At 37.2% G+C, this 27,224-nt stretch overlaps 1 protein-coding gene across 3 annotated transcripts in view; it reads right to left on the minus strand.

The window, feature by feature from the left end:
• Positions 1–6,194: 6,194 nt before the first annotated feature.
• LOC110660910 (disease resistance protein RPV1) overlaps positions 6,195–27,224 on the minus strand; it is a 58,761-nt gene continuing 37,731 nt past the window's right edge. The window contains exons 2-9 of one of the 3 annotated variants that reach the window (XM_058151350.1): positions 15,346–16,429; positions 14,864–15,160; positions 13,113–14,774; positions 12,338–12,998; positions 12,122–12,237; positions 7,489–7,646; positions 6,984–7,041; positions 6,195–6,410 (exon numbers count right to left, since the gene is read on the minus strand). In XM_058151350.1, the coding sequence (XP_058007333.1) occupies positions 12,495–12,998; positions 13,113–14,774; positions 14,864–15,160; positions 15,346–16,429 (3,547 nt within the window). In that variant the 3' untranslated portion in view covers positions 6,195–6,410; positions 6,984–7,041; positions 7,489–7,646; positions 12,122–12,237; positions 12,338–12,494. Of the gene's footprint in view, positions 6,411–6,983; positions 7,042–7,488; positions 7,647–7,748; positions 12,238–12,337; positions 12,999–13,112; positions 14,775–14,863; positions 15,161–15,345; positions 16,430–27,224 lie in introns of all 3 variants that reach the window. The other 2 variants (XM_058151349.1, XM_058151351.1) reach the window with 2 other exon arrangements.

The raw sequence follows: 27,224 nt of genomic DNA on the forward strand, positions 1-27,224 counted from the left end.
TCATAAAATAATAAATTTAAAATTTTTGGGGTGTTACATTCTTCCCCCCTTACAGAAAATTCGTCCTCGAATTTTACACAAGGCAGAATAAAGTACATGATTACACATTGAACAGATAAGGGTACTTACTACGCATGTCCCGTTCTGACTCCCAGGTGCACTCTTCCACTGACTGGCTCCTCCATAAAACCTTAACCATAGGGATCTGTTTTGATCTTAGCTGTCACTTGGTAGTCCACTATGGCTACAGGTTGCTCCTCAAATGTCAAGTTCTCTTTTAGCTCTATTACATCCGGCTGTAGTACATGAGAAGGATCTGGAATGTATTTCCTGAGCATGGAGATATGAAATACGGGATGAACGTGAGAAAGGTTGGGTGGTAGTTCCAATCGGTAGGCTACTACTCCAACTCTGTCAGTAACCTCAAAAGGTCCAATATACCGAGGTGCCAACTTGCCCTTCTTTCCAAATCTCATGACTCCCTTCATTGGAGAAACCTTCAAGAATACATAGTCGCCTACTGCAAATTCTACATCCCTCCGTTTGGGGTTTGCATAACTCTTCTGCCTACTGAAGGCTGTTTTCAATCGTTCCCTGATTAAAGGAACTATCTCTGAAGTGTACTGCACTAGGTCTACATCATGCACCTTCGCTTCTCCCATTTCCGTCCAACACAGAGGAGACCTACACTTTCTTCCATATAGTGCCTCATAGGGTGCTACTCCTATGCTGGAATGGTAACTGTTGTTGTAGGCAAACTCCACCAAAGCTAGCTAATCATCCCATTGACCTCCAAAATCCAAAACACTCATGCGAAACATGTCTTCCAGTGTTTGGATTGTCCTTTCAGACTGTCCGTGTGACACCCCTTACCCGTCTACAGTATATCCGAGTAAGATATGTCACACGGTGTACCGGAACACTCTATTTCATCTCAATCATTTTTATTCTTCCTTAATTTATTTTTACTATAATTTTGAATATAACTTGTGAAATATAACTCATTTAAGTCATTTATTGAAACTTATATAATGTATTTTGGTATTAATGTAAATAGTAGATACTGTGTTTGTGAATGAAAAAGTGAATATTTATTTATGACTTTTACATGATTATCATATGAGATAAATGTGATTGGTGGGTAAGTGTTTAATGACATCATATGATGTCATAATTGGTATTTTCTTCCATTTTTTTTTCTTCTATTCTCTACTCATTTTCAATTTAATTTTTAGCAATATTTATTCATATTTTATGTTATAATAATTATTTACTTAACTGGACAAGTAGGCCAAAAATCATCTCTGAAGACGAAATGACCAAAATGCCCTCCGTTTGGCTTAACGGGTCAAAATTGTCTGTACCGATTGAAAAATTTTTCTAAATATTTTCTTGGAATTCTAATGCCATAGGAACCTCAATGACCCTTCTCTGGAGTCCCAAAAATTATTTTATGAATTTTTCCCCGGGTCTAGGGTTCCTAGTTGCGAGAACCGCAACTTCTCACTAGGTTACCCATCGCTTGGGCACCGGCTCATTTAACTTAGTTGTATTTTATTTCTAAAATTTTTACTAAATTTTTCTCATTAATATTTGAGTTAATTATGGTTCCTCACTTTAGTTTAAATATTTTTCCGAACGTTCTAGCTGTCCGGTCCGACACTGGTCACCGGAACAGTAGAATGTACGGAGTTGCTACAGGGAGGGTGTTACAGTCCGTCTGTCTGAGGGTGGAAAGCAGTACTAAAGTTCAACTGTGTGCCAAGTGCCTCCTGCAACTTTCTCCAAAACCGAGAAGTGAACTGGAGCCCTCTGTCAGATATTATGGAAGTCGAAATTCCATGCAATCTAACTATTTCTCGAATGTAGAGTCGGGCGTACTGTGCCACAGAATATGTAGTCTTCACAGGCAAGAAGTGAGCTGATTTGGTTAGGCGGTCTACAATTACCCATATCGAATCATATCCTCGCGTGGTACGAGGCAACCCAGTCACAAAATCCATGGTAATCATTTCCCACTTCCATTCTGGGATAGGGAGTTCTTGCAACTTCCCTGATGGTCTCTGGTGTTCAAACTTCACCTTCTGACAAGTCAAGCACTTGGACACGAAGTCTGCTATGTCTCTCTTCATGCCATTCCACCAATAACTATCTTTCACATCATGGTACATCTTGGTGGAGCCTGGGTGGACATTGTACAGTGTATAATGTGCCTCTTGCATAATTTCATTTCTGAGATTGTCCACATCGGGCACACATATCCTAGAACCCTGCACTAGGGCGCCATCATTGGTGAATCCAAACTCACCACCTTCACCTTGCTGTACTCTTTCTATGATTTTCATCAATTGTTGGTCTCTGTGCTGGGAAACTCTAACTCTGTCTCGCAAGTCTGGCCTCACTGAAAAGTGAGCCAACAATACCCCCTCATCTGAAAGATCTAGGATTAAACCTTGATCCATCAACTCATGTACTTCCTGAATCAATGGTCTTTTCTTTGCTGAAATGTGCGCCAAACTGCCAGAAGATTTTCTGCTCAAAGCATATGCTACTATATTGGCTTTCCCAGGGTGGTATTGGATGGTGCAATCATAGTCCTTTAGAAGCTCCATCCATCTCCTCTGTCTCAAGTTTAAATCCCTCTGGTGGAAGATGTACTTCAAACTCTTATGGTCAGTGTATATCTCGCACACTTCACCATATAGGTAGTGTCTCCAAATTTTTAGTGCAAAGACTACAGCCGCCATTTCCAAATCATGGGTGAGGTAGTTCTGTTCATGCCTCTTCAGCTGCCTTGAAGCATAAGCCACTACTTTTCCATTCTGCATCAAAACACACCCTAAGCCAACTCTGGAGGCGTCACAATACACGGTGTATCCTTCACCACTCACAGGTAGTATCAACACTGGGGCGGTGGTTAGACACTCCTTAAGCTTCTGGAAACTCCTCTCACAGTTATCTGTCCAAATGAATGGAACATTCTTCCGAGTTAACTTAGTTAGGGGAGCCGCTATCCTGGAAAAATCTTGCATAAAATGCCTATAGAGCTAGCTAGACCCAGAAAACTTCGCACCTCAGTGACTGTTGTAGGCCTAAGCCAATCAGTTACAGCTTCAATTTTCTTAGGATCCACTTGAATAACTTCACTAGAAACCACGTGTCCCAAGAATGAGATGCTCTCTAGCCAAAATTCACATTTTGAAAATTTGGCATATAGCTGGTGCTCCCTCAAAGTCTGCAACACCATCCTCAAGTGCCACATGTGCTCTTCCTCGGTCCGAGAGTATACCAAAATGTCATCTATGAATACGATGACAAAACCGTCCAAAAATGGCTTGAGCACCCTGTTCATCAAGTCCATGAAGGCTGCTGGTGCATTAGTGAGTCCAAAAGACATCACCAAGAACTCATAATGACCATATCTTGTCCTGAATGCCGTTTTGGACACGTCCTCATTCCTGATTCTCAACTGATGGTAGCCTGATCGCAGGTCTATCTTGGAAAAGAATCTAGTCCCTTGGAGCTGATCAAACAAATCGTCGATCCGAGAAAGTGGATACTTGTTCTTCACAGTCACCTTGTTCAGCTGTCTATAGTCAATACACAACCTCAATGATCCATCCTTCTTTCTCACAAATAGAACAGGAGCACCCCAGGGTGAAGTGCTCGGACGTATGAAACCCTTGTCCAAAAGCTCCTGTAGTTGCTCTTTTAGCTCTTTCAATTCTGCTGGTGCCATCCTGTACGGTGGCATTGAAATGGGGTTTGTACCCGGCACAATATCAATGCAGAACTCTATTTCCCTTTTCGGTGGCAACCCTGGAAGCTCTTCAGGGAAGACGTCTATGAATTCTCTGACAATAGGAACATTTTCCATGTTGACACCTTCTACAGATGTATCTCTCACTAATGCCAAATACCCTTGGCATCCACGCCTCAACATTTTTCTAGCACTAATTGCTGACACCAAATTATATGGAGCTACGCTCCTGTCACCATCAAAGCTAAACTCTTCCACACCAGGTATGTGGAAATACACCTTTTTGTTCCTGCAGTCTAAAGTGGCATAATGAGTTGCCAACCAATCAATCCCCAAAATTACATCAAAATCCATTACTGGTAGAGGAACCAAGTCGGCTGGGAGGATCCTTCCATCCACTACTACTGGGCTACCCGGAAAAACCATGTCTACCTCTATGTTGTCACTAAGTGGGGTAGCTACAGACAAAGGGCATTCTAAAGTTGTAGGGTTTCTACCCAATCTCATGGCAAATACAGGGGAGACAAATGAGTGCGTAGCACCCGGATCTATTAAAACACGAGCCTCATAGGAACAGACCAGAAGAATAACTGCCACCACTGCATTTGAAGCCTGAGCATCCTGATGGGTCAGGGTGAAAACCCGTGCTTGACCCCTACCTTGAGTGGCAAAACCCTGATACTGACTTCTACCTCCTGACCTGCCTCCAAATCCACGTCCCCCTTGTCCTCGGCCCTGTTGGCCATCGAATTTGCCATCTTTGCCGAAGCACCGGATACAATCGGCGAGGAACATTTGCAATGAACCTTGTGACTCCATCCGTGGCTCATCAACACGGGGCATTCCCTAGCAAAGTGACACGTTGGCCACACACAAGCATACTCCTGAACCCATCATACAAGGTCCTGAATGTCCCCTTCCACACTGTGCACAAGGTGCCAAGGAGGATCCTGAACCAGACCCAGAACTACTGTACCCTGAACTGTGACCACTGCTGGATCCGTACCCTGGTCTGAACCCTCGGGATTTATGTTTAAAACCACTCCTCTTATTCCTGCTTCTTCCTCTGTAATTAGTTTGGCCACCACTATCCGTAGTACCCATGTGTGGAACACCTGAAGAACCCTCTGCTCTGTTTTTCTTTGCCCTTTCGTTGTCATCCACAGCATAGCTAATCTCAATCTGTCTGGCTCGATCAACTACCACGTCAAAAGACTGATCAGACATCATGGCCAGGTTTGCATACCTCCTGTCAAGCCCCTTTAGGAACCGCTTCACCTTCATAGTTTCTGTAGCTACTGCTGTAGGGGCATACATGCTCAGTTCCAGAAATTCTGTGACATATTCATCTACAGACCTGCCATTCTGTCTTAAGGCCTCAAAGGCCCACTGTTTTTTATCTCTGAAACTTTCTGGCACAAACCGGTTGATGAACAGTTCTACAAACTGAGTCCACGACAAACCCTCCATCCGAGATAATATGTAGTCATTCATCCATTGTCTAGGCATAGGCTCCATGACATGCTGCATACACTCTATAAGTCTTCTATCAGTCAACTGCAACTCTGTTCCTACCTGTCTGCAGGAATCTAAAAACCGATAGGCATCATCTGACACATCATAAGTACCAGGCACCAACTTCTTAAAATTTATGATCTGTTTGTAAGGTTCTCCTCTTGGTGCGGTGGACTGCTGCTGCTGTGGAGGGTGGACCATATATTGTGCCATCATGTCGATGGTTCTCTGTAACCCAGCTAGAGTAGCTGCTATGGGGTCCATGGGACCCTGTGCCATAAAAGATTGATCTTGAACTAGTGGCAGCTGCTCTTCTACTTGAGCAGCTCTAGGCCTCCTACCCCGCCTCCTCGGGGCAGGCGCCTCATCCTGTGCTGACACCTCGTCAGCACATCCAGTTACAGTGCGATGGCGGCTCTCACCTTCTACGCATTTTCCTGAAATTCAGCAGCATTAGCCCACAAAATTCAAAACAACAGGTTACACAGCTCTATAGACTCATATTTACACACAATATATGAAGCAGAAACTAGAAGCAAAGATGACAATGCAAGACGAATATGGATCCTATTTTCCGCATGTGACTCCTATTAGACTCTTCCCAATACTTTAGACAAACATTCCCTAAGAATCTGGAGCCTAAGCTCTGATACCACATTTGTCACGACCCAACCTATGGGCCGGACCGGCACTAGGACCTGGGCCGGCCTAAAGCCCCCGAGGCCCGTAGTAAGCCTAACTATTCCTTAACCCAACTCAAAGGCCCATTTGGGCCCAATTTCAAGAATTCAACCGGACAGAGTCAGACCATAAAGTGGACCTTTCAAAGGGGAGTTTTTGACTCACCCGATCTGTAAACAAAATATATCATCAATTGGGGAGCTCAGCTCACCCCACCCTCCACATACTCAAATCAATATAAAGATAAATGGGAGCTCAGCTCCCTCATCCAGTCCATCAAACATGCATATAATAATTTTATAGGTCCACATGACAATTTATATTACAGACCCGAATCATTTAAATATTTCTAACACATGCGAAAATTCTAGGAGTAAATAAAATTACACAAATATTGATAAAACAACCTGCGAAGGAGAAAAGCAGGTTAACCACAATAAAATCCTCCTGTAGCCTGGAAAAATATTGAATAGGAGTGAGCGTTCGACTCAGAGAGTAAAATATCAATTTTAACCATAATCTCTATAACTATCTAAAACTAATGCACCCTGTAGAGTGAAATGCAACACCAGTAATAATTTCACATCATAACATCAAAAAGGTAATTTGGAGCACTCACGCACCCAGTAATATCAATCATAATATATATGGGAGCTGATCCCCTATACAGCTCTCTTAGTTCCAACTGTGCCAGCGAAGAACTCAGCTCGGACTTCCACTTAATAACCAATTCGGGGTCCCAGCAAAGAACTCAAGCCGTGTCTGCCCCGAAGGACGGAGTCCCAGCGAAGATCTCAAGCCGTGTCTACCCGTCCTATCCATAGTCCACACCACATCACACGCACGCCGATGCACGCACACTGCTCCAAATTACCACAACAACATATATGGCACTTTCACAGTTATGAATGCAACATAAATCGTGCCTAAAGTTTATCTACATAGATATATGCATATAAGTGATGCATGGACATGCTTGAACATATAATAATATCAAAATTACAATTAAAATTAATATTTTACTCACAGACTTGACAACGGTCACTGTGGCGGCTGGGCGGAGGAAGAAGGCTGTCTCGGCTCACCTGACAATTACATTACAATTATTTAACACAATTGACTCAATACAAATCATGAAAAGACCAAATACGTCCTAAGTCGTGCCGAAAATCCGGCAGATTCTCCCCTATACCTAGGACCTACCCAACCTGCAAAAGTGCTCAAAACACACTTCTATATTCACAATCCATATATCCCCAACTCAATCACATCACACAGCCCCTCCTGGGCCCATCAAATTAGTCACCCATCACAATATATAAAATTTCAATTTAGTCCTTATAATTGATCATTTTTGCAAAAACTGCCCAAATAAGCTCTAAAAATTCTAAAACTTTTCCCCGCGGTCCTTAGCAATATTACTAGGCTATTACAAAAAGAATCAAAATTTTCCGAGCTACCACGAATATTTTATGGATTTTTAATCCTATTTAAGCACTAGAAAATTACGAAAAAGTAAGGTTCGGGTTTACCTTTGCCGATTCCGACTTCGGGAACGCGCTCGAGATGTCTGACAATGGGGGGGTAGCCAAAACCTCGGTCCAATTCGGAGACTTTTCCGATAATGGGTCTATATGGCCGAAAATTCACAGACCCGGACAACTGTCGAATTTCAGCAAATTGAGGATACCTACACGAAGCCCACAACACGGGGGTTAGTACATAAATTTTTCGAAATTTTCTAAGCTCATTTAATGCTCGGAAAAACACTGCGAAGTTCCGTGGGACCCACCGAAAAACGGTGTCGAAAAAATTCAAAATTTATATCGTCGTGAAGCTCTCGACGAGTGGAGCGCTCTGGTACTCTCGGTTTTCTCGTGGGGTTCACGGTTTGCGAGAAATCTAGCCCAAAAGTCGAAATGGGCTAAAAACTTCTCGGGCAAAAATCGGGCAAACCGCTCGACGGATTTCGGTGTTCTTGGTGTCTATGGAAAGCTCTCGACGAGTAGATGAGTTTAGACACAAGACCCGGTCCGATTGGTGGCCGGATCGGCCGGATTTCGACCAGGAAGACGAACGGTTGCGCGCGCGCGTCGCTCCACTTCGGGCGCCGTTTTCCGGCGTTCCAGGCGGCCGCCGATGGACTGGGACGGCTGGGGGTGGGCGCCGGCGAGCTGGGGTGGCAGGGGAGGCGGCGGCGCGGTAAGGGGAGGAGGGAGGAGAGAGAAAACGGGAGAGGAAGAGAGGAGGGTCGGGACGCGCGCGGGAAGAAGAAGGAAGAAAAAGAAAAGGCCGGTCCGATTCGACCGTTCCGATCTGGTCCGGTTCGATTCTGTCGGTTCGATTCAGGATACAAAATTTTTGAATTTTTACTCTGCCTCAGGACCGAAAACGAGGTCCAAAAATTTCGAAAAATTCCAGAAAACTCAGAAAAATTCGTAGACTCCAAATATATTTTTAGTTTTGCCACGTGGTCTTTAAATTAATTTTTAAAAATCATCAAAGTTTATATTTTCGGAAAATCGAACCCGATTTTTAAAATCCGAAAAATCTCAAATAATTTCTTAAAATTTAAATAAAATTAAAATATCAATATTACTCATAAAATAATAAATTTAAAATTTTTGGGGTGTTACAAAAATAGTATAACTGATTGGAGGGCAATATTGAGAATTCCGCATAAAGTCTTCAGCCAAGACTCGCTTAAGCTTTCAAAGGCTAAAAGTTTCTCCAGATGAGATCCAAAGGAGTGCAAACAACTTCTAATGGAGCAAGAATAGCACAGTTGAAAGATTATATACACATTATAATTCAGTTTAGGAGGCAGTATTTGTTGAACAAAGAATATAAATGCAATAATCTAGATGATCTTCCCATCAATTGATCTTGAGTTTATCGTTCTACAAGAGTAACTTATAATAGAATCAATGGAAGATGCAAATATTCATGCCTGAATTTAAAAATTGCAACTGACCCTGACTCCAGAGTAAGCCTACTTAGTTCTATGCCATAGGACTCTACCTAATACCATCACAAAAATTTGTGCCCACAAGGTCATACATGCATACAACAATCAAAAAGAGAGACAATCTCAATATTTCTGCCATAGATATTTCCTGATGCCTCTTCACTTCTAATGTTTTTGTTAGTCTAAGTTAAATTGAAATTATGAGATTAGATAAAATAAAAAGTTTCATAGCATTTAAATTATGAAGTTTTGTAGAAAGCTCATGAAGTGAAGAGGTGTGTTGAATTCTATGAGTTTTGTTTGAGTGATTTTTAGGATGAAAAAAATAATTAGTGATTTTATAATTATTTTTTTTCTTTAATAATGAATTTGTTTGGTGGAGTAAGCTTACACCGAATCACGTTAAATGAGGATAATCCAACAAAATTTCTGTTCACTTATGAAAACCTTGAGAGAGGAAAAGAGTTCTCATTCAGCCTCTTGAAAAAAAAAAAATCAAGAATCGTGTATTCCAATAGTCATTTTCTCCATAAGCTGTGCATTTTCTAAATGGTGTTTGGATGAATTGGTGAAAATAATTGAATGCAAGGAGAAGATGGGACAGATAGTCTTACCACTTCTTTTACCATGTAGATCCATCTCATGTTCAAGAATTGAGAGAGAGTTTTGAGAAGCACTTGATAAGCTAATGTTTGTGTAACTAAGGTAGATAATTGGACTCAAGCTTTAACACAAGCAGCTAGCTAAGGTGGAGGATGGACTCCAGCTTCAACACAATCAGCAATGTAACACCCATTTAGTTTGCATTTTTTTCCAACAAAATCATGTCAAACAAGGACATGTAAAGCTATCAAAAAAGGGCAATAACCTGTCTTCTAGGGTATTCCATTAGCCATTAGAATTTAGGCTCCACTCTATAGATAACCAAAATATGCAACTGTACGATGTATACTATTTAATGATATGACAATGTACAATGCTGGCTAACCTACAAAAAAGTAATAATAATAATAATAAAAAAAAGAAATATTAGAAAGAGCAATATATACATGAATACTAAATAAATTTCTGTCGGAAATCCAATGTCAAATAGAATTAGGAATCTAAGTTAAAGTTGAATTAGAAAGTTAATAAAAAGAAAAAAGTTTGTTTAAATTCGCTCAAGCACCGAATTATGTTGGCAATAGGATTTGTAGTCAAAATTGGTCTCTTGACCAATAGAAGTCCAAAAAGGACTAAGTTTAGTGGCCCATATAAATATGAGAGCATATGGCCATTATGTTAGATGAAAGGGTGCACCGAAATTGTGAGGTCAATTTTCTTTGAGTTGTGGAGAGTGCTTTGCTTGTGAGTGACAACAAAGGTGGGAAAAATAATTAATGTGTGTAATTATTTTTCCTTTGATAGTGAATTTGTCGGTAGAATAGACTTACGTCAAATCACGTTAAATTTTATGTTCCTTTAATTTGTGTGGGCGAATTTCATAAGTAGTAGTAATAGAGACAAGGTTTGTCATGTCAAAAATAGTGAGAACAAAATTTAAGGTGGAGCCTTTCAATGAGAAAAAATAATTTTAATCTATGGAAAAACACTATGAAGGATGTCCTTGTGCGACATGGATCACTCAAAGCATTGAATAAGAAGCAACCGACAACTATGAAAAATAATGACTGAAAGGAGCTTCAATAAAGGGTAGTAAGTATAATTAGATTGACATTAGCCCCCTAATGTGAAGTACAATGTTTTGGAGGAGACTTTGCCAGTTATTTTAAGAAAGAAATTGGAGAGCTTGTACATGTCAAAGTTACTAATAAATCGTTTGTACTTGAAGAAGGAGTTGTATTAGCTCAGCATGGAAGAAGATATTGATGTTACAAATCACCTTAATGTTTCAATAAATTAATTACCTAATTGACTAGTGTTGGTTCTGAAGGAGACTTTGAAGGTGGAGGAGGTTATCACAATTATCTTGGATGATGAGAAGTTCAAGAAGACAGATTGTGGCAATGAAGGCGGAGCTTTTGTTGCTAGTTCTAATCATGATATAAGTAATCTATGTGGAAACAGTTCTAGAAGAAATAGTAGATCAAGCTAGAGGCGACATGTAGACCTTGACGATAGGGAATGCTACTACTGTCATGAGAAGGGCCACATTCAATACAATTGAATGAAGATAAAGACATCTTACAGAATTCAAACAATTTAAGAAGAGTCACTGAAAAGAAGGGACTACTATAATTACATGTGATAAGGAAGATAATAACAGTGAATATTTGAATGTAGATGACAACGAAGAGAAGGCAAATAATCCACTATAAAATGAGTAATTAATGAATTCTGCTTGCCTATTCTATATTTGCTCAAAGGAGTAGTTTGATGTGACTGAAGAGAAGAAAGGAGAGAAAGTGAAACTAGCCAATGGACAAAAGATAGAAGTCGAAGGTGTTGATAGTGAAAAGATCAAGTTACATGGTGATCGCATGATATTTTTCAATGAAGTGAAGTATATTCTTAAATTCGAAAGGAACTTAATTTCCTTGGGTAACTTGGATTCTCTGGGTTATGGTATTCTATTTATGGTGGAATTTTGAGAGTTATTCCAAGCACTCTCATGATCATGAAGGGTAAAAAGATTGACGCAAAGAGTGTATAAAAATTGGAAGAAAGCATATTAATTACAAGAATGCAAGTTGAGGCAAGAGACAACATTAACAATCAAGAGTGCAAGGAAGTGCTCAAGAAAAAATTGACATTCACAAAAATTGTAAAGACTAATTTTATTTGACTTAGAAGTGAAGATTGTTGGAAATCCAATATCAAATAGAATTAGGAATATGAGTTAAAATTGAATTAGAATGTTAATATAGAAAAAAGGAAAAGTTTGTTTAAATTGTCAAGCACCAAATCATGTTGGCAATAGGATTTGTAGTCCAAATTGGTCTCTTGACCAAAATATAGAAGTCCAACAAGGACTAAGTTTGGTGGCCTATATAAATATGAGAGCATATGGCCATTATGTTAGATGAAAGGAAGGGTACATCGAAATTTGTTTTCCTTTAATTTGTATGGGTAAATTTCACAACAATTTCTAAGCGATGTCATGTACAAAATTCCTCAATATATTAGTTCTGGCAACGCGGATTATTCCTATCAGAGAAATGCTTTCTTGTCAAGCTATCATTAAACATCTATCTCACCCTTTAATTGTAAATGCTCCATCTCACATATTCCTTGGCTTTACTAAAACCAGCTTTATCCTTTCGCTGCTCCCACGCAGTGTGATATCCACATCCATTTTGCATCCTTGTAAAACCTGCCACCGAAGATGGAAAAAAAAAACATACAATTCAAATTGAAAATTGCACCATATCCCAATGCTGAGATGAGCCAGAAGAATGTTTTGAGAGTCTCACCTTATAAAGATACGTTTGTATGCTTGCAATGCTTTAAATTCTGACAATGTTGAGGGTTATTACTTCCCTGTAAGCCAGAATTGAGGACAACAAACATCCCTTCCTATCATCCATTCCTTGCCATTAGGAGAGAAAAACGACATGCCTTTGCCACTGACTAGTGAGTGAGGGTATTTATATCAAAAAGGAAATCATGTCCACCACGCAGCGCTTTAAAAGTAACATTAGGTGGTTGTTCTTTGCCATGTTTCAGTCTTTTAAGATGGATACCACACTTAGCTATCGCATTGTAAGTACGTCTTTTGTTGATATCAACAAAAAATTGAAAGACCATGCTATTCTGTCTAAATTTAAGAAAAGAATGCCAAAAGAAGATGTGTTCTGAATGAAGAACCAATTTATCCATGTCCGGTCTATAACGACCAAAAAGAAAATAGTGATCAAATTGATATTGGCTATGTCCGGAATCATTTATGAAATGGACTGTGCATCCAATTCTTTTGAAATGATGAGGACAAACTTTGGGATCAAAAACAACACAAAATGTGAAATAGGTAGACTTCATCTGCTCCAGTTGTCTAAATGACAAAAAGAAAGAAGATCCACAGTCATTCTGATACTTGATCCATTGTGGCACTTCACTTCCAGGAAAACAAAATGCCTGTGCCACATGAAAATCTAGTTACACATTTACTATATATTATGATAAACTCTACCAACAATAGGGAAAAAAAACGTCTTATATATAATGCCAGAGAAAGAAAGAGAGACTTACCACTTGCCTCCGCCAAGGAGTTGCCAATAAATGATCCACAATTTTACTACATTCATCCCCATCCAAATTGATGCAGTTGCCAAATTCTACAGCTTCAATACTGTAGAGTTGGAATAAACTGGATGCTGATTCAAGACTGGTGCAATTCTTTGCAGATAATATGCTGAGAGATGGAAGCTCCGGCAAATATTTTAGCCTCTTGCAATCACTTAAATCCAGTTCAACTAGTCTAGAAAGTTTTTTGATGGTATCTGGCATTTTCTCGAAATTATTTCCATCTACATACAATTGTTTCAGTGACACTATATGGCAAAGAGTGTTGGGAAATTCTAACAGGCCACACAAACCTAGATTAACAACCTCTAAAAAGGGAAACACTGTCAAAGCAGGGATTATCAAACCTTCACAACCCCTAAAATTTAATGTTCTCAAATTTCTTAACCGATTGATAAAAGATGGTAATCTTTTTATACCAGCACCAGATGCCATAACACAATCCAAAGATTCTAAATTCCCAAAGCTCTCTGGCAGTCCATGCAGAACTACACATTGACTAATGTTAATAATTCTAAGTTCTTTCAGATAGCCAAAGCTGTCTGGTAATTCTTTTATACCAGTGCCATGTGCACCAAGCTCCTCTAGAGATTCCAAATTACCAAAGTTTTCTGGCAGACTCTGCAGATTTACACATTTCCCAACCGATAATTTTGTAAGATTTTTCAGATTGCAAATGCTTACTGGTAATTCTTTCATACCAGTACCACCTGCTAGAAGTCTCTTTAGAGACTCTAAATTCCCCAGTTTTGCTGGCAGACCAAGGAGATTCACACATTTCCAAACTGATAATTTCACAAGGTTTTTCAGATTGCAAATGCTGTCCGGTAATTCTTTTATAGCAGACCCATTTACGAAAAGCTCCACTAGAGATTCTAAATTCCCAAAGTTTTCTGGCAGACTCTGCAGATTTACACATTTCTCAACCAATAAATTTGTAAGATTTTTAAGATTGCAAATGCTTTCTGGTAATTCTTTAATACCAGTACCACCTGCTAAAAGTCTCTTTAGAGACTCTAAATTCCCCAGGTTTGCTGGAAGAGCAAGGAGATTCACACATTTCTCAACTGATAATTCCGCCAGCCTTTTCAGATTGCAAATGTTGTCTGGTAATTTTTTTATAGCAGAGTCATTTACAAAAAGCTTCTCTAGAGATTCTAAATTCCCCAAGTTCTCCGGAAGTTCCTTTAGATTCACACAATCAAAGATACCAAATTCTCTGAGAGATTTGAGATTGCCAATGCTATCTGGGAGACTTTCAAGCCCCGTCAAACAATTCAAATCCAACCGAGAAAGATGAGAGAGACATCCAATTGATGAGGGCACTTGTTCTGGAAACTCTGGAAACTCTATGATTTTTAAGCAATACGCTATAGAAAGAACCTTAAGACTTTTCAAATGAAGCAAGCTCGGTAAAGTGCAAAGACTTATACACCACTTTAGATCTAGGAAAGTAAGCTTGCTCAAATATTTTAGTGAAGTAACCTCAACCAAACCTGAACATGCATGCAAATTTAGAACCTCAAGATTTGAGCATCTAGACAAGTCTGGAAGTCTGACTAGATCCTTAGAGAAGCTGAGGTCAACATATTTCAAATTTGGAAGATGCTGTAAGGAAAAAGAGAAGATATATATGTTAGGGAGACGGACCAAATTCAAGACACTTTGAAAATATATAAAGCAGTATAAATGACTACCTGAACTCCATCCCAGAGTTCCTTAATTTTGCTATTAGTCAAGCAAAGATCAACAAGATTCTCAGCACATGAACTCAATGGCAAAGATTTCAAAGGGTATCCATACCAGTGCAGTAACCTTAGCTCATTTGGAAGAAATTTGAGTCCTTCTGAGAGGTTTACTCTGTTTTGAGGATGTACTGAGCAGTAGAACTTGAGAAACTTGAGATTGTACATTCTCTCAAAGACTGTAGGACTTAGTTCCACCTCTCTAATTTTAGACATGTCTAGTGATATACCTCTATTTGCTCCAGTCCCCTGCTTAAAACAACCAAAGAGTAAATCAGCCTCCAATATATGTAAAAAGAGAAAAGAAAATTATAGGCATTGTAGTCCATGTGTGACTGAAACTACATTTCATGGCAAGTTCAAAAGATAGGGAAAAAAGAAAAAGAGTAAAATCCCAAGAAACTTGAAAATATATCCAGGTATTTAATTCTTGCCTCAGCTCTTGTCAACAGGTAATATATGTCCTTAGGATGCCATAGTCTGCTACGTTGTCCAAGCTGTTTTTCCTCACAAATAATATCCTTGCCCATTTGTTGTAGCAAGTCATGAATATGTAACTTGTTATTTGCAGTAGAAATAAGAGACATATCAGCTAGACGACTAATTCCAATTATTGAGCCAGGGGTACCCAGTGTATTTTCAACATGATCTTTATCTTCCCCTTTGAAGAAGCACACGATGTCAAGAAAATTTTCCTTGTCATGTACAGACAGAGCATCATAAGTTAGTTTCAATATTCTCTGAATTTTTTCATCAGATGTACTTTCCAATTTTTCTAATTCATCTGCCCATTCTTTCACTCTTCTACTATATAAATTGGAACCCAAAACTTTAATGGCTAATGGGATGCCTTGAGCATATTCAACTGCGTTCTTTGAAAGCATCATATATTCTTTTCCTACGATATCTTGTTTGAAGGCATGAAAGCGAAAAAGCCAAGAAGCTTCACAGTAACTCAATTTCTCAACTTCATATATTTGAGCACCCATGTTCCTAAGCAGTTGTTTATCTCTGCTTGTTATAATGAATTTACTCCCTGGACCATAGATAGCAGGCTTTCCTATTGAAAGTTCTATTTGCTCTAAATCACTCACATCATCGAGAGCAATAAGAACTTTTTCTCGTGACAACCTTTCCCTGATGGAAAATGATAACACAATGGGCACACCTAAATTATAAGTCTCCCTTCCTAATGCTTGAAAAAGGATTTCCTGTAGTATAGCATCTGGTCCGCCCTTTTCATACTTTTCCCTCACATTTGCAACAAAGCATCGAATGTTGAATTGGCCAGAAATTCGGCCAAATAATTTAAGAGCAATGGTGGTTTTTCCTATACCACCCATTCCCCAAATTCCTAAAACACGCACTTCCATTGACTCAAGGTATAATAATGATTTAGCATTATTAATACGGGAGTCAATTCCAACTAACCCTTCATAATAAAAATCACTTGGAAACAGATCATTTAGTTTTTTTAAAATGTGGTTGACAATTTCCTCAATTAGCTTGGAGTCAGGCCTGGACAAGTATAAAAGGCAAAATGATCAACCATAACACATAAAGAAAATGAAAAAAAAAAAAAATCATCATGAAATGAAGACAATTTAAATGATTGATTCTACAATTTAAATGATCAAACACGATTTAAAGGTAAATTGTTAAATGCCATAATTCCTGACACAGAGTAAGAGGGAACAGAACAAACTGCACAAAGGAAAGAGGAAGACAACGTTTTTGTTTGCGACAAAAAGCTGAGAACATAAGAAATTTTAAAAAACACCAGAGAGAGACCAGGAAACACGCAAGCGAAATCTTGTTTGATCTTTCCGATTGTAAAAGAAGGCAAACTTTTACTTTGTCTAATGCTAATTAAGCACCGAAACTCAAGCCCACTAATACTTAAGCCCAAAAGTAAATGCAATATCACCTCTATCAAAGGAGAGATGAAGAAAATGTTGCACGTTGTGAGGGATAAAACAGGAATGTGAAAAAGGGTTAATTTTCCCTACGGAAAATGTGCAAGCTAAAGCATGGGAAGGAAAGCGCCTCAAAGAAGTAACAGAACCAACTTCAGTGAAGAACGCTGCATCAAAGATTTTCCACACAGTCTGTTAAGCAATCATTTTTAAAGAAATATTTAATATTTTAATTATAATAAAAATATTAATTTTTATTATAATTATTAAATAACATATAATATTTATATTAATATTTACAAATAAAAAAAATTATTTATAAAATATTATTTTTTTATTTTTAAATATTGAAAGAACATTTTAACTAAAATAATAAGATAATATTATTATTTTTATATATAATAATTATTTTTATTTAACTTTTTATTTTAAATAATTATATAATTAATAATTAAAATTTAATAATTAATAATTATTAAAATATTTAATATTATAAAATAAAATCTTAATAATAATAATAATAATAATAATAATAATAATAATAATAATGCGTCTTCAAAGAAGGAACATATGCCAATCATTTCGCTTTGGAAAGCCCATTAACAAATAATCACACCTGTTAATTGATGCTTTAATAAAACTTCTCCATTCTCTCCCAATTTAACTCGTTACAATTAGGGGTGGCCGGGAATCATTTCAGGGCTAGTAAAGTCGACGATTTCATTTCTAAGATTTAAAGAGATTAAAATGAAACGACTGCATTTATGTGTTTTCGTTTTGATTTATTTGATCTGATTTTAATCAATTTTTATAATTAAATTATTCAATTTTGATATAAATTAAATCAGCCGATCTTAACTAGTCATATTCAAGTACAATTTTAACCGATTTAAATTTAACTTATTTTAATCTGATTTTGATTTTAAATTTTATTAATTTAATTTTAATTTCAAACCAAACCATGTCCACCTCTAACTATAATGCAATACTTTCACCTTTGGACATTTAAAGTTTATAGCGTGACTTAAGAACTCCAGCCGTGTTAATTACTTCTGATTTTTCTCATAATGCCTACTATTATTATTATTATTATTATTATTATTATTATTATTATTATTATTATTATTATTATTATTATTATTATTATTATTATTATTTTACATTATTCATATTTTTAAAAATTAAGAAAATATTAATTATTTTTGCATCTTTAACTTTATTTATTATTACCCTTATCTTTATCTTTTTTCACCTATTAAAAAAATTAATTATTTTTTATCTCCTAATAATTACTCTTTTAAAATTTATAAAAAGTAATATTTAACCTTTAATTTTTTTTAACTTTATACCAAACACTTCAGTCAATTAATCTTTTAAAATACTAATTTAACTTAATTTAAAGGCAAAATCATTATAATTAAGTCTTTATTCTTTCAAAATTGTATAAATTAAGCAGTTCTGTTCATTAACCAATGTCAAACTCCCCAAGTCAACGTTAAAAATATACATTTTCCACATTATAGTCGTAAAACTTTTAAAAGTTTACATTTTTCACTATTTTTTCTCTAATTTGAAAAAATAAAAATTTCAAATCATATAAAACTATATGATAAAAATAAAAATAAATAAAACAGAAATGTTAATTTTTTTTACAGATTTAATTTAGAACTAAATATAAATAATGGGAGGATCTTACTCTTCCTTCTAATCTTTGGCAAAAATCATTTACCAGAATCAGAATTCGTTGAAAAATCACTCAAATTAAATACATTTGCATTTATTTACTTGTTATCCCTTTTTCCTTTTTCATTGATTACCTTGTGATCGGATTGAGAAATTGAAGTTTCAAGATTGAACTGCGAAGAAATAATGAATGAACTTTTATTTGGTGATGTTAATTTTTTTTTTATAAATAATTATTTTAATAAGAAATTAAAATCATGAATCGATTATAAAACCAATTGCTAATTGCAAACATCAATTTCAAATCTGCTTTTTTTTTTTTAGTGTTCATTGCCTATTTGATAAAGAATTCAGCATAAAATTACTTAGTGATTCTATTCACATATTGGCATCAATATTAAAAAAATCTGAAGAAAAGTAAAAGGAATATCTTTTATTGGTAATCTCTAAATATCTTGAAAACTTCTCAATACCTTATTTCATTGATAACATGAATATTGACAAGGCCCTTTGTAACTTGAAAGCAAGTGTTAGTCTTGTGCCCCTATCTATATGTCAGAAGTTGAATGTTGGAGAGCTTAAACCAACTATAATTTCTTTGCAATTAGTAGACAGATCTATGAAGTATCCAATACGAATTTTAGAGAACATCCTTATAAAGGTTGGTAAATTCTTTATACCAGTTGACTTTATTGTTCTGGAAATGGAGAAAGATGTTTAAATTCCTATAATCTTGAGAAGACCTTTCTTAACAACTGCTTGATGTTATAAATGGGCGGTTGACTCTCAAAGTGGGAGAAGATGAAGTGGAGTTCAACTTGTTTCATCCCATGAAATATAAAAGTTAGACATGGACAAGTGCTTAAGGGTTGACATTATTGAAGAGCTAGTTGAAGAGGAGTTCAAAAAGAGATATCAAGAGGATCTTTTAGAAGCTTGTATCCTGCACAATAGTACTACTAAAGATGAAAACAAGAAAATTGCAGCATATGCATAAACTCTAGACGCTAGCCCACCACTACCATTGGCTCAAGTACTTCAAGTGAGGAGTGACAAAGAGGAAACGCCAAAGGTAGAACTGAAACCTCTTCCTTCCACTCTCAGGTATGCATTTCTTGGCTCAAATTCTATTTTTCCTATAATAGTTAGTGCTAGTCTGACTAAGCTAAAAAAGGAAAAATTATTGAGGGAATTGAGAACTCATAGAAAGATAATTAGGTATACAATTGAAGACCTAAAGGGAATTAGCCCTTCCATTTTTATGCATAGGATACCTATGGAAGAAAATAACAAACCCACAATAGAGCATCAAAGGAGACTTAACCCTAACATGAAAGAGGTAGTTAAGAAGGAAATCTTGAAACTATTAGGTGCAGGTATAATCTACCCTATTTATAGTAAATGGTTTAGTCCAGTACAATTAGTACCCAAGAAAGTGGGGATGACTATAATTAAGAATGAAAACAATGAGCCAATCCCTACTAGGATAGTCACAAATTGGCAAATGTGCATTAACTATAGGAAACTAAATAATGTCACACGGAAAGACCATTTTCCTCTTTTATTTACTGATCAAATGCTTAAGAGACTAGCCAAGCATTCTTATTTCTGTTACTTAGATGGGTACTCGAGATTCTTTCAAATCCCAATTCACCAGAGGGCCAAACAAAGATTACTTTTACTTGTCCTTATGGCACTTTTGCCTACAGGAGAATGCCTTTTGGTCTATGCAATGTCTCTGCTACTTTTCAAAGATGTATAATGGCTATTTTCTCTGATTTTATTGAAAAAATAATGGAAATATTTATGAACAATTTCTCTATCTATGGCACTACTTTTAATGAATGTTTGACTAACCTTTCTAAGGTGTTACAAAGATGTGAGGAATCAAACCTAGTACTCAATTGAGAGAAATGCCATTTCATGGTTTGTGAGGGCATAGTTCTTGGTTATCTAGTTTTAGAAAGAGGCATAGAGGTGGACAAGGCAAAGATTGAAGTAATAAAAAAGATGTCACCACCAATATCAGTCAAATGAGTGTGAAGCTTTTTGGGACATGAAGGCTTTTATCGCAGATTCATTAAGGATTTTTCTAAGATAGCTAAGCCATTAGCATACTTATTAAACCAAGATGTACCTTTTGATTTTGATGAAAGTTACATAGCTTCTTTTTACAGGAAAAAGAAAGCACTAATTTTTGTGCCAATAATTCAACCTCTAAACTAGGAGCTACTATTTAAGATCATGTGTGATGCAAGCGACTATGCAGTAGAAGCAATTCTTGGGCAAAGGAAAGATAAGAAGGTTCATGCTATCTACTATGCCAGCAAGACGCTTGATGATGCATAAATTAATTATGCAACTATAGAGAAAGAGTTTCTAGCTATTGTATTTGTAATTGACAAATTTAGATCTCACCTAATTGGATCAAAAGTCATTATATACACAGACTATATAGCTCTTCGATATCTCTTGAATAAGAAAGAGGTAAAACCAAGGTTGATCTAGTGGATACCTCTTCTATAGAAATTTGACTTAGAAATTAAGGACAAGAAAGGAACCGATAATATAGTAGTTGATCATCTCTCCAAGATTCAAGGAACGGAAGCGTGAAAAACACAAGTTTATACCATTGAATTCAAAAATTTTCACCTAGGGTCACATGCATCATGCAATATTTATTTTTATCTATTTGATTTCAATGATAAACAACATATTAAAACTCTTTTAATATGTTTTTGCATCTTTATTTGCCATTTGAGATTTTAAAATTAATCAGATTAAATTTAGAACCCTAGATTAAATCAAGAACAAACACACTAACCTCTTGATGCATTGCAGTGTATTTGCGCCTTTGAGATTCGTCTTCAAGACACCAGATGTTGTCCCTCTAGCTTGTCCATACCAAGAATACCTATGAAAGCCCTTGAACAGCTTCTAAAGCTTTTTCTATTATTTAGAAAATCAAATTCTGCCTTTTAAGAGATTAAAGATGTAAACATGACACTAGAAACAATTTCTAGTATTTTTAATCCAAGAGATTGATGGCTAATCTCTTTGAATTAATGAGAGATGAAGAAGATGAAGAGAAGGGAGTCTCAAGGGTGGCGGCACACAATGAAAGGCAGCAGCTTGTGTTTTATTTTTTTCATGACAATACTTAAATAGCTAGGTCAACACATTAAACCCTTGCCACATGTCACCCTCTGATTGGTTCTAGGTTTAATTGACCCAATCACATTGTGCCAAGTGTCAAACCTATATTTAATCTTAATTTTAATCATCTTACATGATTAAAAAATATTTGGCAAGCTTATGTGTAATGCCATGTGTCACCATCTCATGGTGCCACATGTCACCCTGCGAAAATGACCAAAATGCCCCTGTGTCTTAATTTTGAGTTCTCAACCCAAAATAATTATTTCTCTTCTTCTAATCAATTTATATCAAATATAAATTAATTAATTAATCTCTATTAATTAATTTTTCATTAATTAAATTCATATTTAAACACTTTAAATATAAATTTAACTTATACTATACATCCAATAACCTAGATTTGGTTTCAAGTCATGCTAGGGACTTTGCAATCTAATTGTAAATCAAACCTATTTAATTAATCAATTAAAATCTTTAATTAATTAATTAAATCATATTTAATTAGGTGATAACTTGTGTATTGTGTGACTTACTTGGCTCATCACTAATTGGCAATGAGACATGATATCAACTCTTAATATCATCAGAACTCTTTCTTACCATAAATGATTTCTCTAAATCATTTTATGCTCCTCATAGACCATGGTTAACACCTAGCATAGCATGCCATGGCCACCCAATTAGTAATAAGGTTTACCTTAAAAGAACCTATAATCATATGTTACCATGCACTAGAATCTCTCTGTTACAAAATCCCAACTTGTAACACCCTCCCTGTATCAACTCCGTACATTCTACTGTTCCGGTGACCAGTATCGGACCAGACAGCTAGAACGTTCGGAAAAATATTTAAACTAAAGCGAGGAACCATAATTAACTCAAATATTAATAAGAAAAATTTAGGAAAAATTTTAGAAATAAAATACAATTAAGTCAAATGAGCCGGTGCCCAAGCGATGGGTAACCTAGAGAGAAGTTGCAGTTCTCGCAACTAGGAGCCCTAGACTAGGGGAAAAATTTATAAAATAATTTTTGGGACTTTAGAGAAGGGTCATTGAGGTTCCTATGGCATTAGAATGCCAAGAAAATATTTAGAAAATTTTTTCAATCGGTACAGACAATTTTGACCCGTTAAGCCAAACGGAGGGCATTTTGGTCATTTCGCCTTCAGAGACGATTTTTGGCCGACTTGTCCAGTTAAGTAAATAATTATTATGACATAAAATATGAATTAATGTTGATGAAAAATTAATTTGAAGTTAGTAGAAAAGAAAATACAATAAAATGCCAAATATGACATCATTATGATGTCATTTAAAAGTTTCCACCAATTATAATTAAACAACCATTTCATTAACTAATAAAAAGAGTTAAATGAGACCAAAGAAATTAAAAATACCATCAGCCTTCTTCCTCCCCAAACCAGCCGAAATCCATGCCTTGACCTAAACCTCCATTAACACTCCATCAAGCTCCATTTCCCTCTTCATTTCACCATAAAATCCCTTCTTCTCTTCATTAAAACTTGTCCACTCATCTTGGGGAAGTGTTTGGCAGCCTAGAAAAGGAAGGAAAGTGAAGTTTAAGCTTGGAAAATTCTGCCCTACAAGAGGTTAGTGCCTATTTACACTTATACCTCTTTTATTCCATGTTAATGACTTATAATAAGTATGAATTTGTGAACCAAATGAATAAAAGTTAAGTGTATGTAGCCCATGGATTTCGGCTGCCCCTAAGGAAGGAACAAGATTGAGTGTTTTTGATGGACTTGGAGTGCACTAGAGATTATGTTTAAAGTATGTAAATATAAGTAAAATGGATTAGTTAGTTGATTAAGGTATGTTGTGAAAACTCATAATGGGAATTAGGGTTTTGGGAGTGAAATTTAGACTTGGCTTATGAAATTGTTAAAGAACATTCTAATGGTCAATTAGTGACCATTTGAGGTAAGTTGACCATAATTTGAAGTGCATTAGAGTGTTACAAAGTGTTTTGGTAGGCTGCCTAGTGATAGCAGCAGGGAGGCTGTGAGTCCAGCCTGTTTGGACTGCCATATCTTTGGCTGTGTAGGTTCAATTGGTGTTTGGCCAATTGGACATAAAACTAGACATATAATGGCACAATTTTTCTGAAGAAACCATGCCCAAAAGACCAAAGCAAGTGGACCAAAAGTTGGCCCCAATCCGGATACCCTGCAAGCAGATTCTGCAGAATGACCAAATGAACAGTAACTGTTCATTTGGCCATAACTCACTGTAGAATGGTCCATTTGACCTGAAATTTTTACAGCAACAAGATAAGATATAGAAAAACAACTTTCATGAAGAAATCTACCCCAAAATATGACCATAACCTATCCAACAAGGCAGTTGCAGTCACTGTTCACTGCATTGTAGATATGGTCAATTCTGCAGTTTTTCAATCCGGTCAGCTGTGGTTTTTGGACCATAACTGGAGCTACAAAACTCCAAATGGAGTGATTCAAAAAAAGAAATTCAACTAGACAAAATAAGGAACAACTTTCATGTTTACCATTTCCTCAAATTTCCACTGTAACAGTCCCTAATGGAACAGTAAATTTATGGTACAAAATCTGAAAATTCTGCTCCCTTAGCTCTAAGCTTAGAAATGGTATTGGTGATTAATTCCAACAAGTTTTAAATGCAAAATGTGGTACATTGGGAGTGTTAAAACCAATGTACCTATTTTCTATCCAAAAGTCAACATTTTTGTTGACCAATGAAGTGAATAGTGACACCAAAACTTGAAATTCAAAAATTGAAGAATTCAAAAGTATCAAATGCCCTAGTATACCTAATAAGATTGGTTTGGATAGTTTGGCATGCCAATAGGGTTCAGTTAGCAGTACTGCACATGGCATTATGCCATTCTGTGATTTCATGGCTTTTAGCCATTCTGACCTTGTCTTGATATTTGGCCTTGTGCCTATTGTCATTACAGCTTATTAGCTGTTCTGTTGCACACCGGGAGATGCACATGTGACCGATGGTGTGACGGCCCGAGGTACTAGATACCCAGTGCCAGTTTACCCGTTTATCCAGTCCAGTCGTCTAGTGTAGGTTACTTGGGTAACCAAAAGAATGAAAGTGGGTAAAGTTAACGAAATAAATGATTATAACAAGTACAAAACCAGTAAAACATCGATACATTCAATGCATATTTATTTCTGTTATTTCTTTCTATTTTATTATTTGCACCACTAAGCATTATTGCTTAGCGCATTGCTTTTGCCACGCGTAGGTTCTGGAGATACTGATCGAGAGCCCAGTAGACCGCAGACTGGGTGAGACCATCCTGCAGCTCTGCATAGTGTCCGTGTCACCTCACCTTCTACAGTGCATTGGTAGGACACTAGGTTTCATTTTGGTATTTTGTAACTAATTTTTATTTTCTCATATGTAATTAAACTTATGTAATGTATTTTGATGTTCATGTAAATAATGAAAAATTGTGTTTGTGAATGGAAAAGTAAATGTCTATCTGTGACTTGTACATGATTATCACATGAGATGAATGATTGAGAAATGAAATGGAAAAATATTGAGATTTTGATATTGGAGTTTGAGATGATTGAATATGAATATAGGAAGTGTTTTTCACAGGTTCCGAAGAACTGTTTTCTCCATTTTTTAGCCGGTACTCTGCCGGATTTTCTTTAAAATTTTCGGAACCTCAAATAAATAATAATTTCGATAAATGGTTTAAATAAATTATATTTCATAAATTATATTCAAAACTATGACAAAAATTGATTAAGGTAAAATAGAGTGTGCCGATACACCGTGTGACATTGCTTACTCGGATATACTGTACACGGGTAAGGAGTGTCACATTTAGTGGTATCAGAGCACGGTTTAGGCGTTTCTGGGCCTAGATTGAGTCCATACCATGCATTGCATTTGTAAGAGTCGAGGTGACACTAATGCAGATCTGTTTGTCTTTCTTATTTTGAATAGGATATGGACCCTTCATCTCAGAGGGTAGTTGAGGAGGAACTGGAGAGTCATGCTCCACCTGCAGCAGCTGAGACTGGGGGTATGGGAGAACCTGCTCCGCCAGCTCAAGCAGAGCCTGCTCAGCCTCCACAGGCCATGTTCCATCAAATGACCGAATTTTTCAGACAAATGGTTGGGGTAATGCCAGCACCACCACCACTACCACCTCCACAGCAGAAATCACATCTGGAAAAATTAAGAAAGTTTGGAGCAGTGGATTTCTATGGTAAGAGAGAAGATGATTCTGTTGCAGCCGAAAATTGGTTGAACAGAACAGGCAGAGTTTTAAAACAGCTCCACTGCACTCCAGAGCAAAATCTAGAAGCTGTTGTATCTCTGCTGCAAGACGATGCATATGAATGGTGGGATACTGTGTCCAGTGAAGTACAGCCAGAAATAGTAACTTGGGACTTCTTTATCTCCAAATTTAAGAAGAAATATGTGGGTAGTGTATACCTGGAAGAGAGAAGGAGAGAGTTCATTAATCTGAGGCAAAGGCAGCTGTCAGTGGCCGAGTATGAGAAGGAATTCGTCAGATTGAGCCGCTATGGAAGGGAGATAGTCCCTAATGAAGCTGAAAGGTGCAAGAGATTTGAAGAGGGATTGAATGACACTATAAAGATCATGATCACTGCCTTGGGAATTATCGACTTCACTAAGTTAGTGGAAGCTGCAATAAAGGTTGAAAAAGTAAGAATAAGTGAGCAGACCAGAAGAGAGAGACAGCAGAAGAGGGGCCCAGGTCAGTCTAGTTCATCTCTTGCATTTGGGAAGAAGTTCAAGGGTCTACCTGCACAGAGTTCAGGGCAACCACAAGGTCAGGGTCACCTCGGGGCCCAGCCACGCTTTACCCCTAGGAGAGGTCACCCACACCATCGTGGGTAGCGCTCTCCGAGGATGGGGTTCAGAGACCAGCCCAAAGATCTTCCTCGCATGTCCACACCGCTTGAAATGGCATAAGGGGGAGTGTTGGAGAGTGACTGGTGCTCGCTAAGGTGTGGGTCAACAGAGCATCGCTTGAGGAACCGCCCACGCAGAACTACTACAGCCTACTCCAACACAAGCGCATGCACCTACTCCTGCACCACAGAGGGGTAGGAAATCTGGCAAATCTGAGGCAGTGGGACCATCTCAGAGGCCTGCATCTGAGCCAGCAGAGAGGCCAGATAATAGACCACCTGCCAGAGCCTATGCCATTAGAGCCTAGGAGGAGCAAGATGCCCCAGACGTCATCAGGGGTACGTTCTCCCTCTACAATACATCTGTGCATGCATTGGTGGATCCAGGATCCACTCATTCATACATCTGCATCAACCTACCCGTAGAAAGGGGGATACTAGTAGAGGAGAGTGACCAAGACATTCTGGTCACTAATCCATTGGGCCACAGTGTAGTAGTGAACAAAGTGTACAAGGGTTGCTCGTTAAGGATTCAGGGGTATGAATTCTTGGCAGACTTAATTGAGTTGCCTTTTCATGAGTTTGACGTGATTTTGGGAATGGACTGGTTGTCACGTCATCAGGCAATAGTTGATTGCAA

This window comes from Hevea brasiliensis, chromosome 8 (genome assembly GCF_030052815.1).
Source record: "Hevea brasiliensis isolate MT/VB/25A 57/8 chromosome 8, ASM3005281v1, whole genome shotgun sequence".
Taxonomy (NCBI): Eukaryota; Viridiplantae; Streptophyta; class Magnoliopsida; order Malpighiales; family Euphorbiaceae; genus Hevea; species Hevea brasiliensis.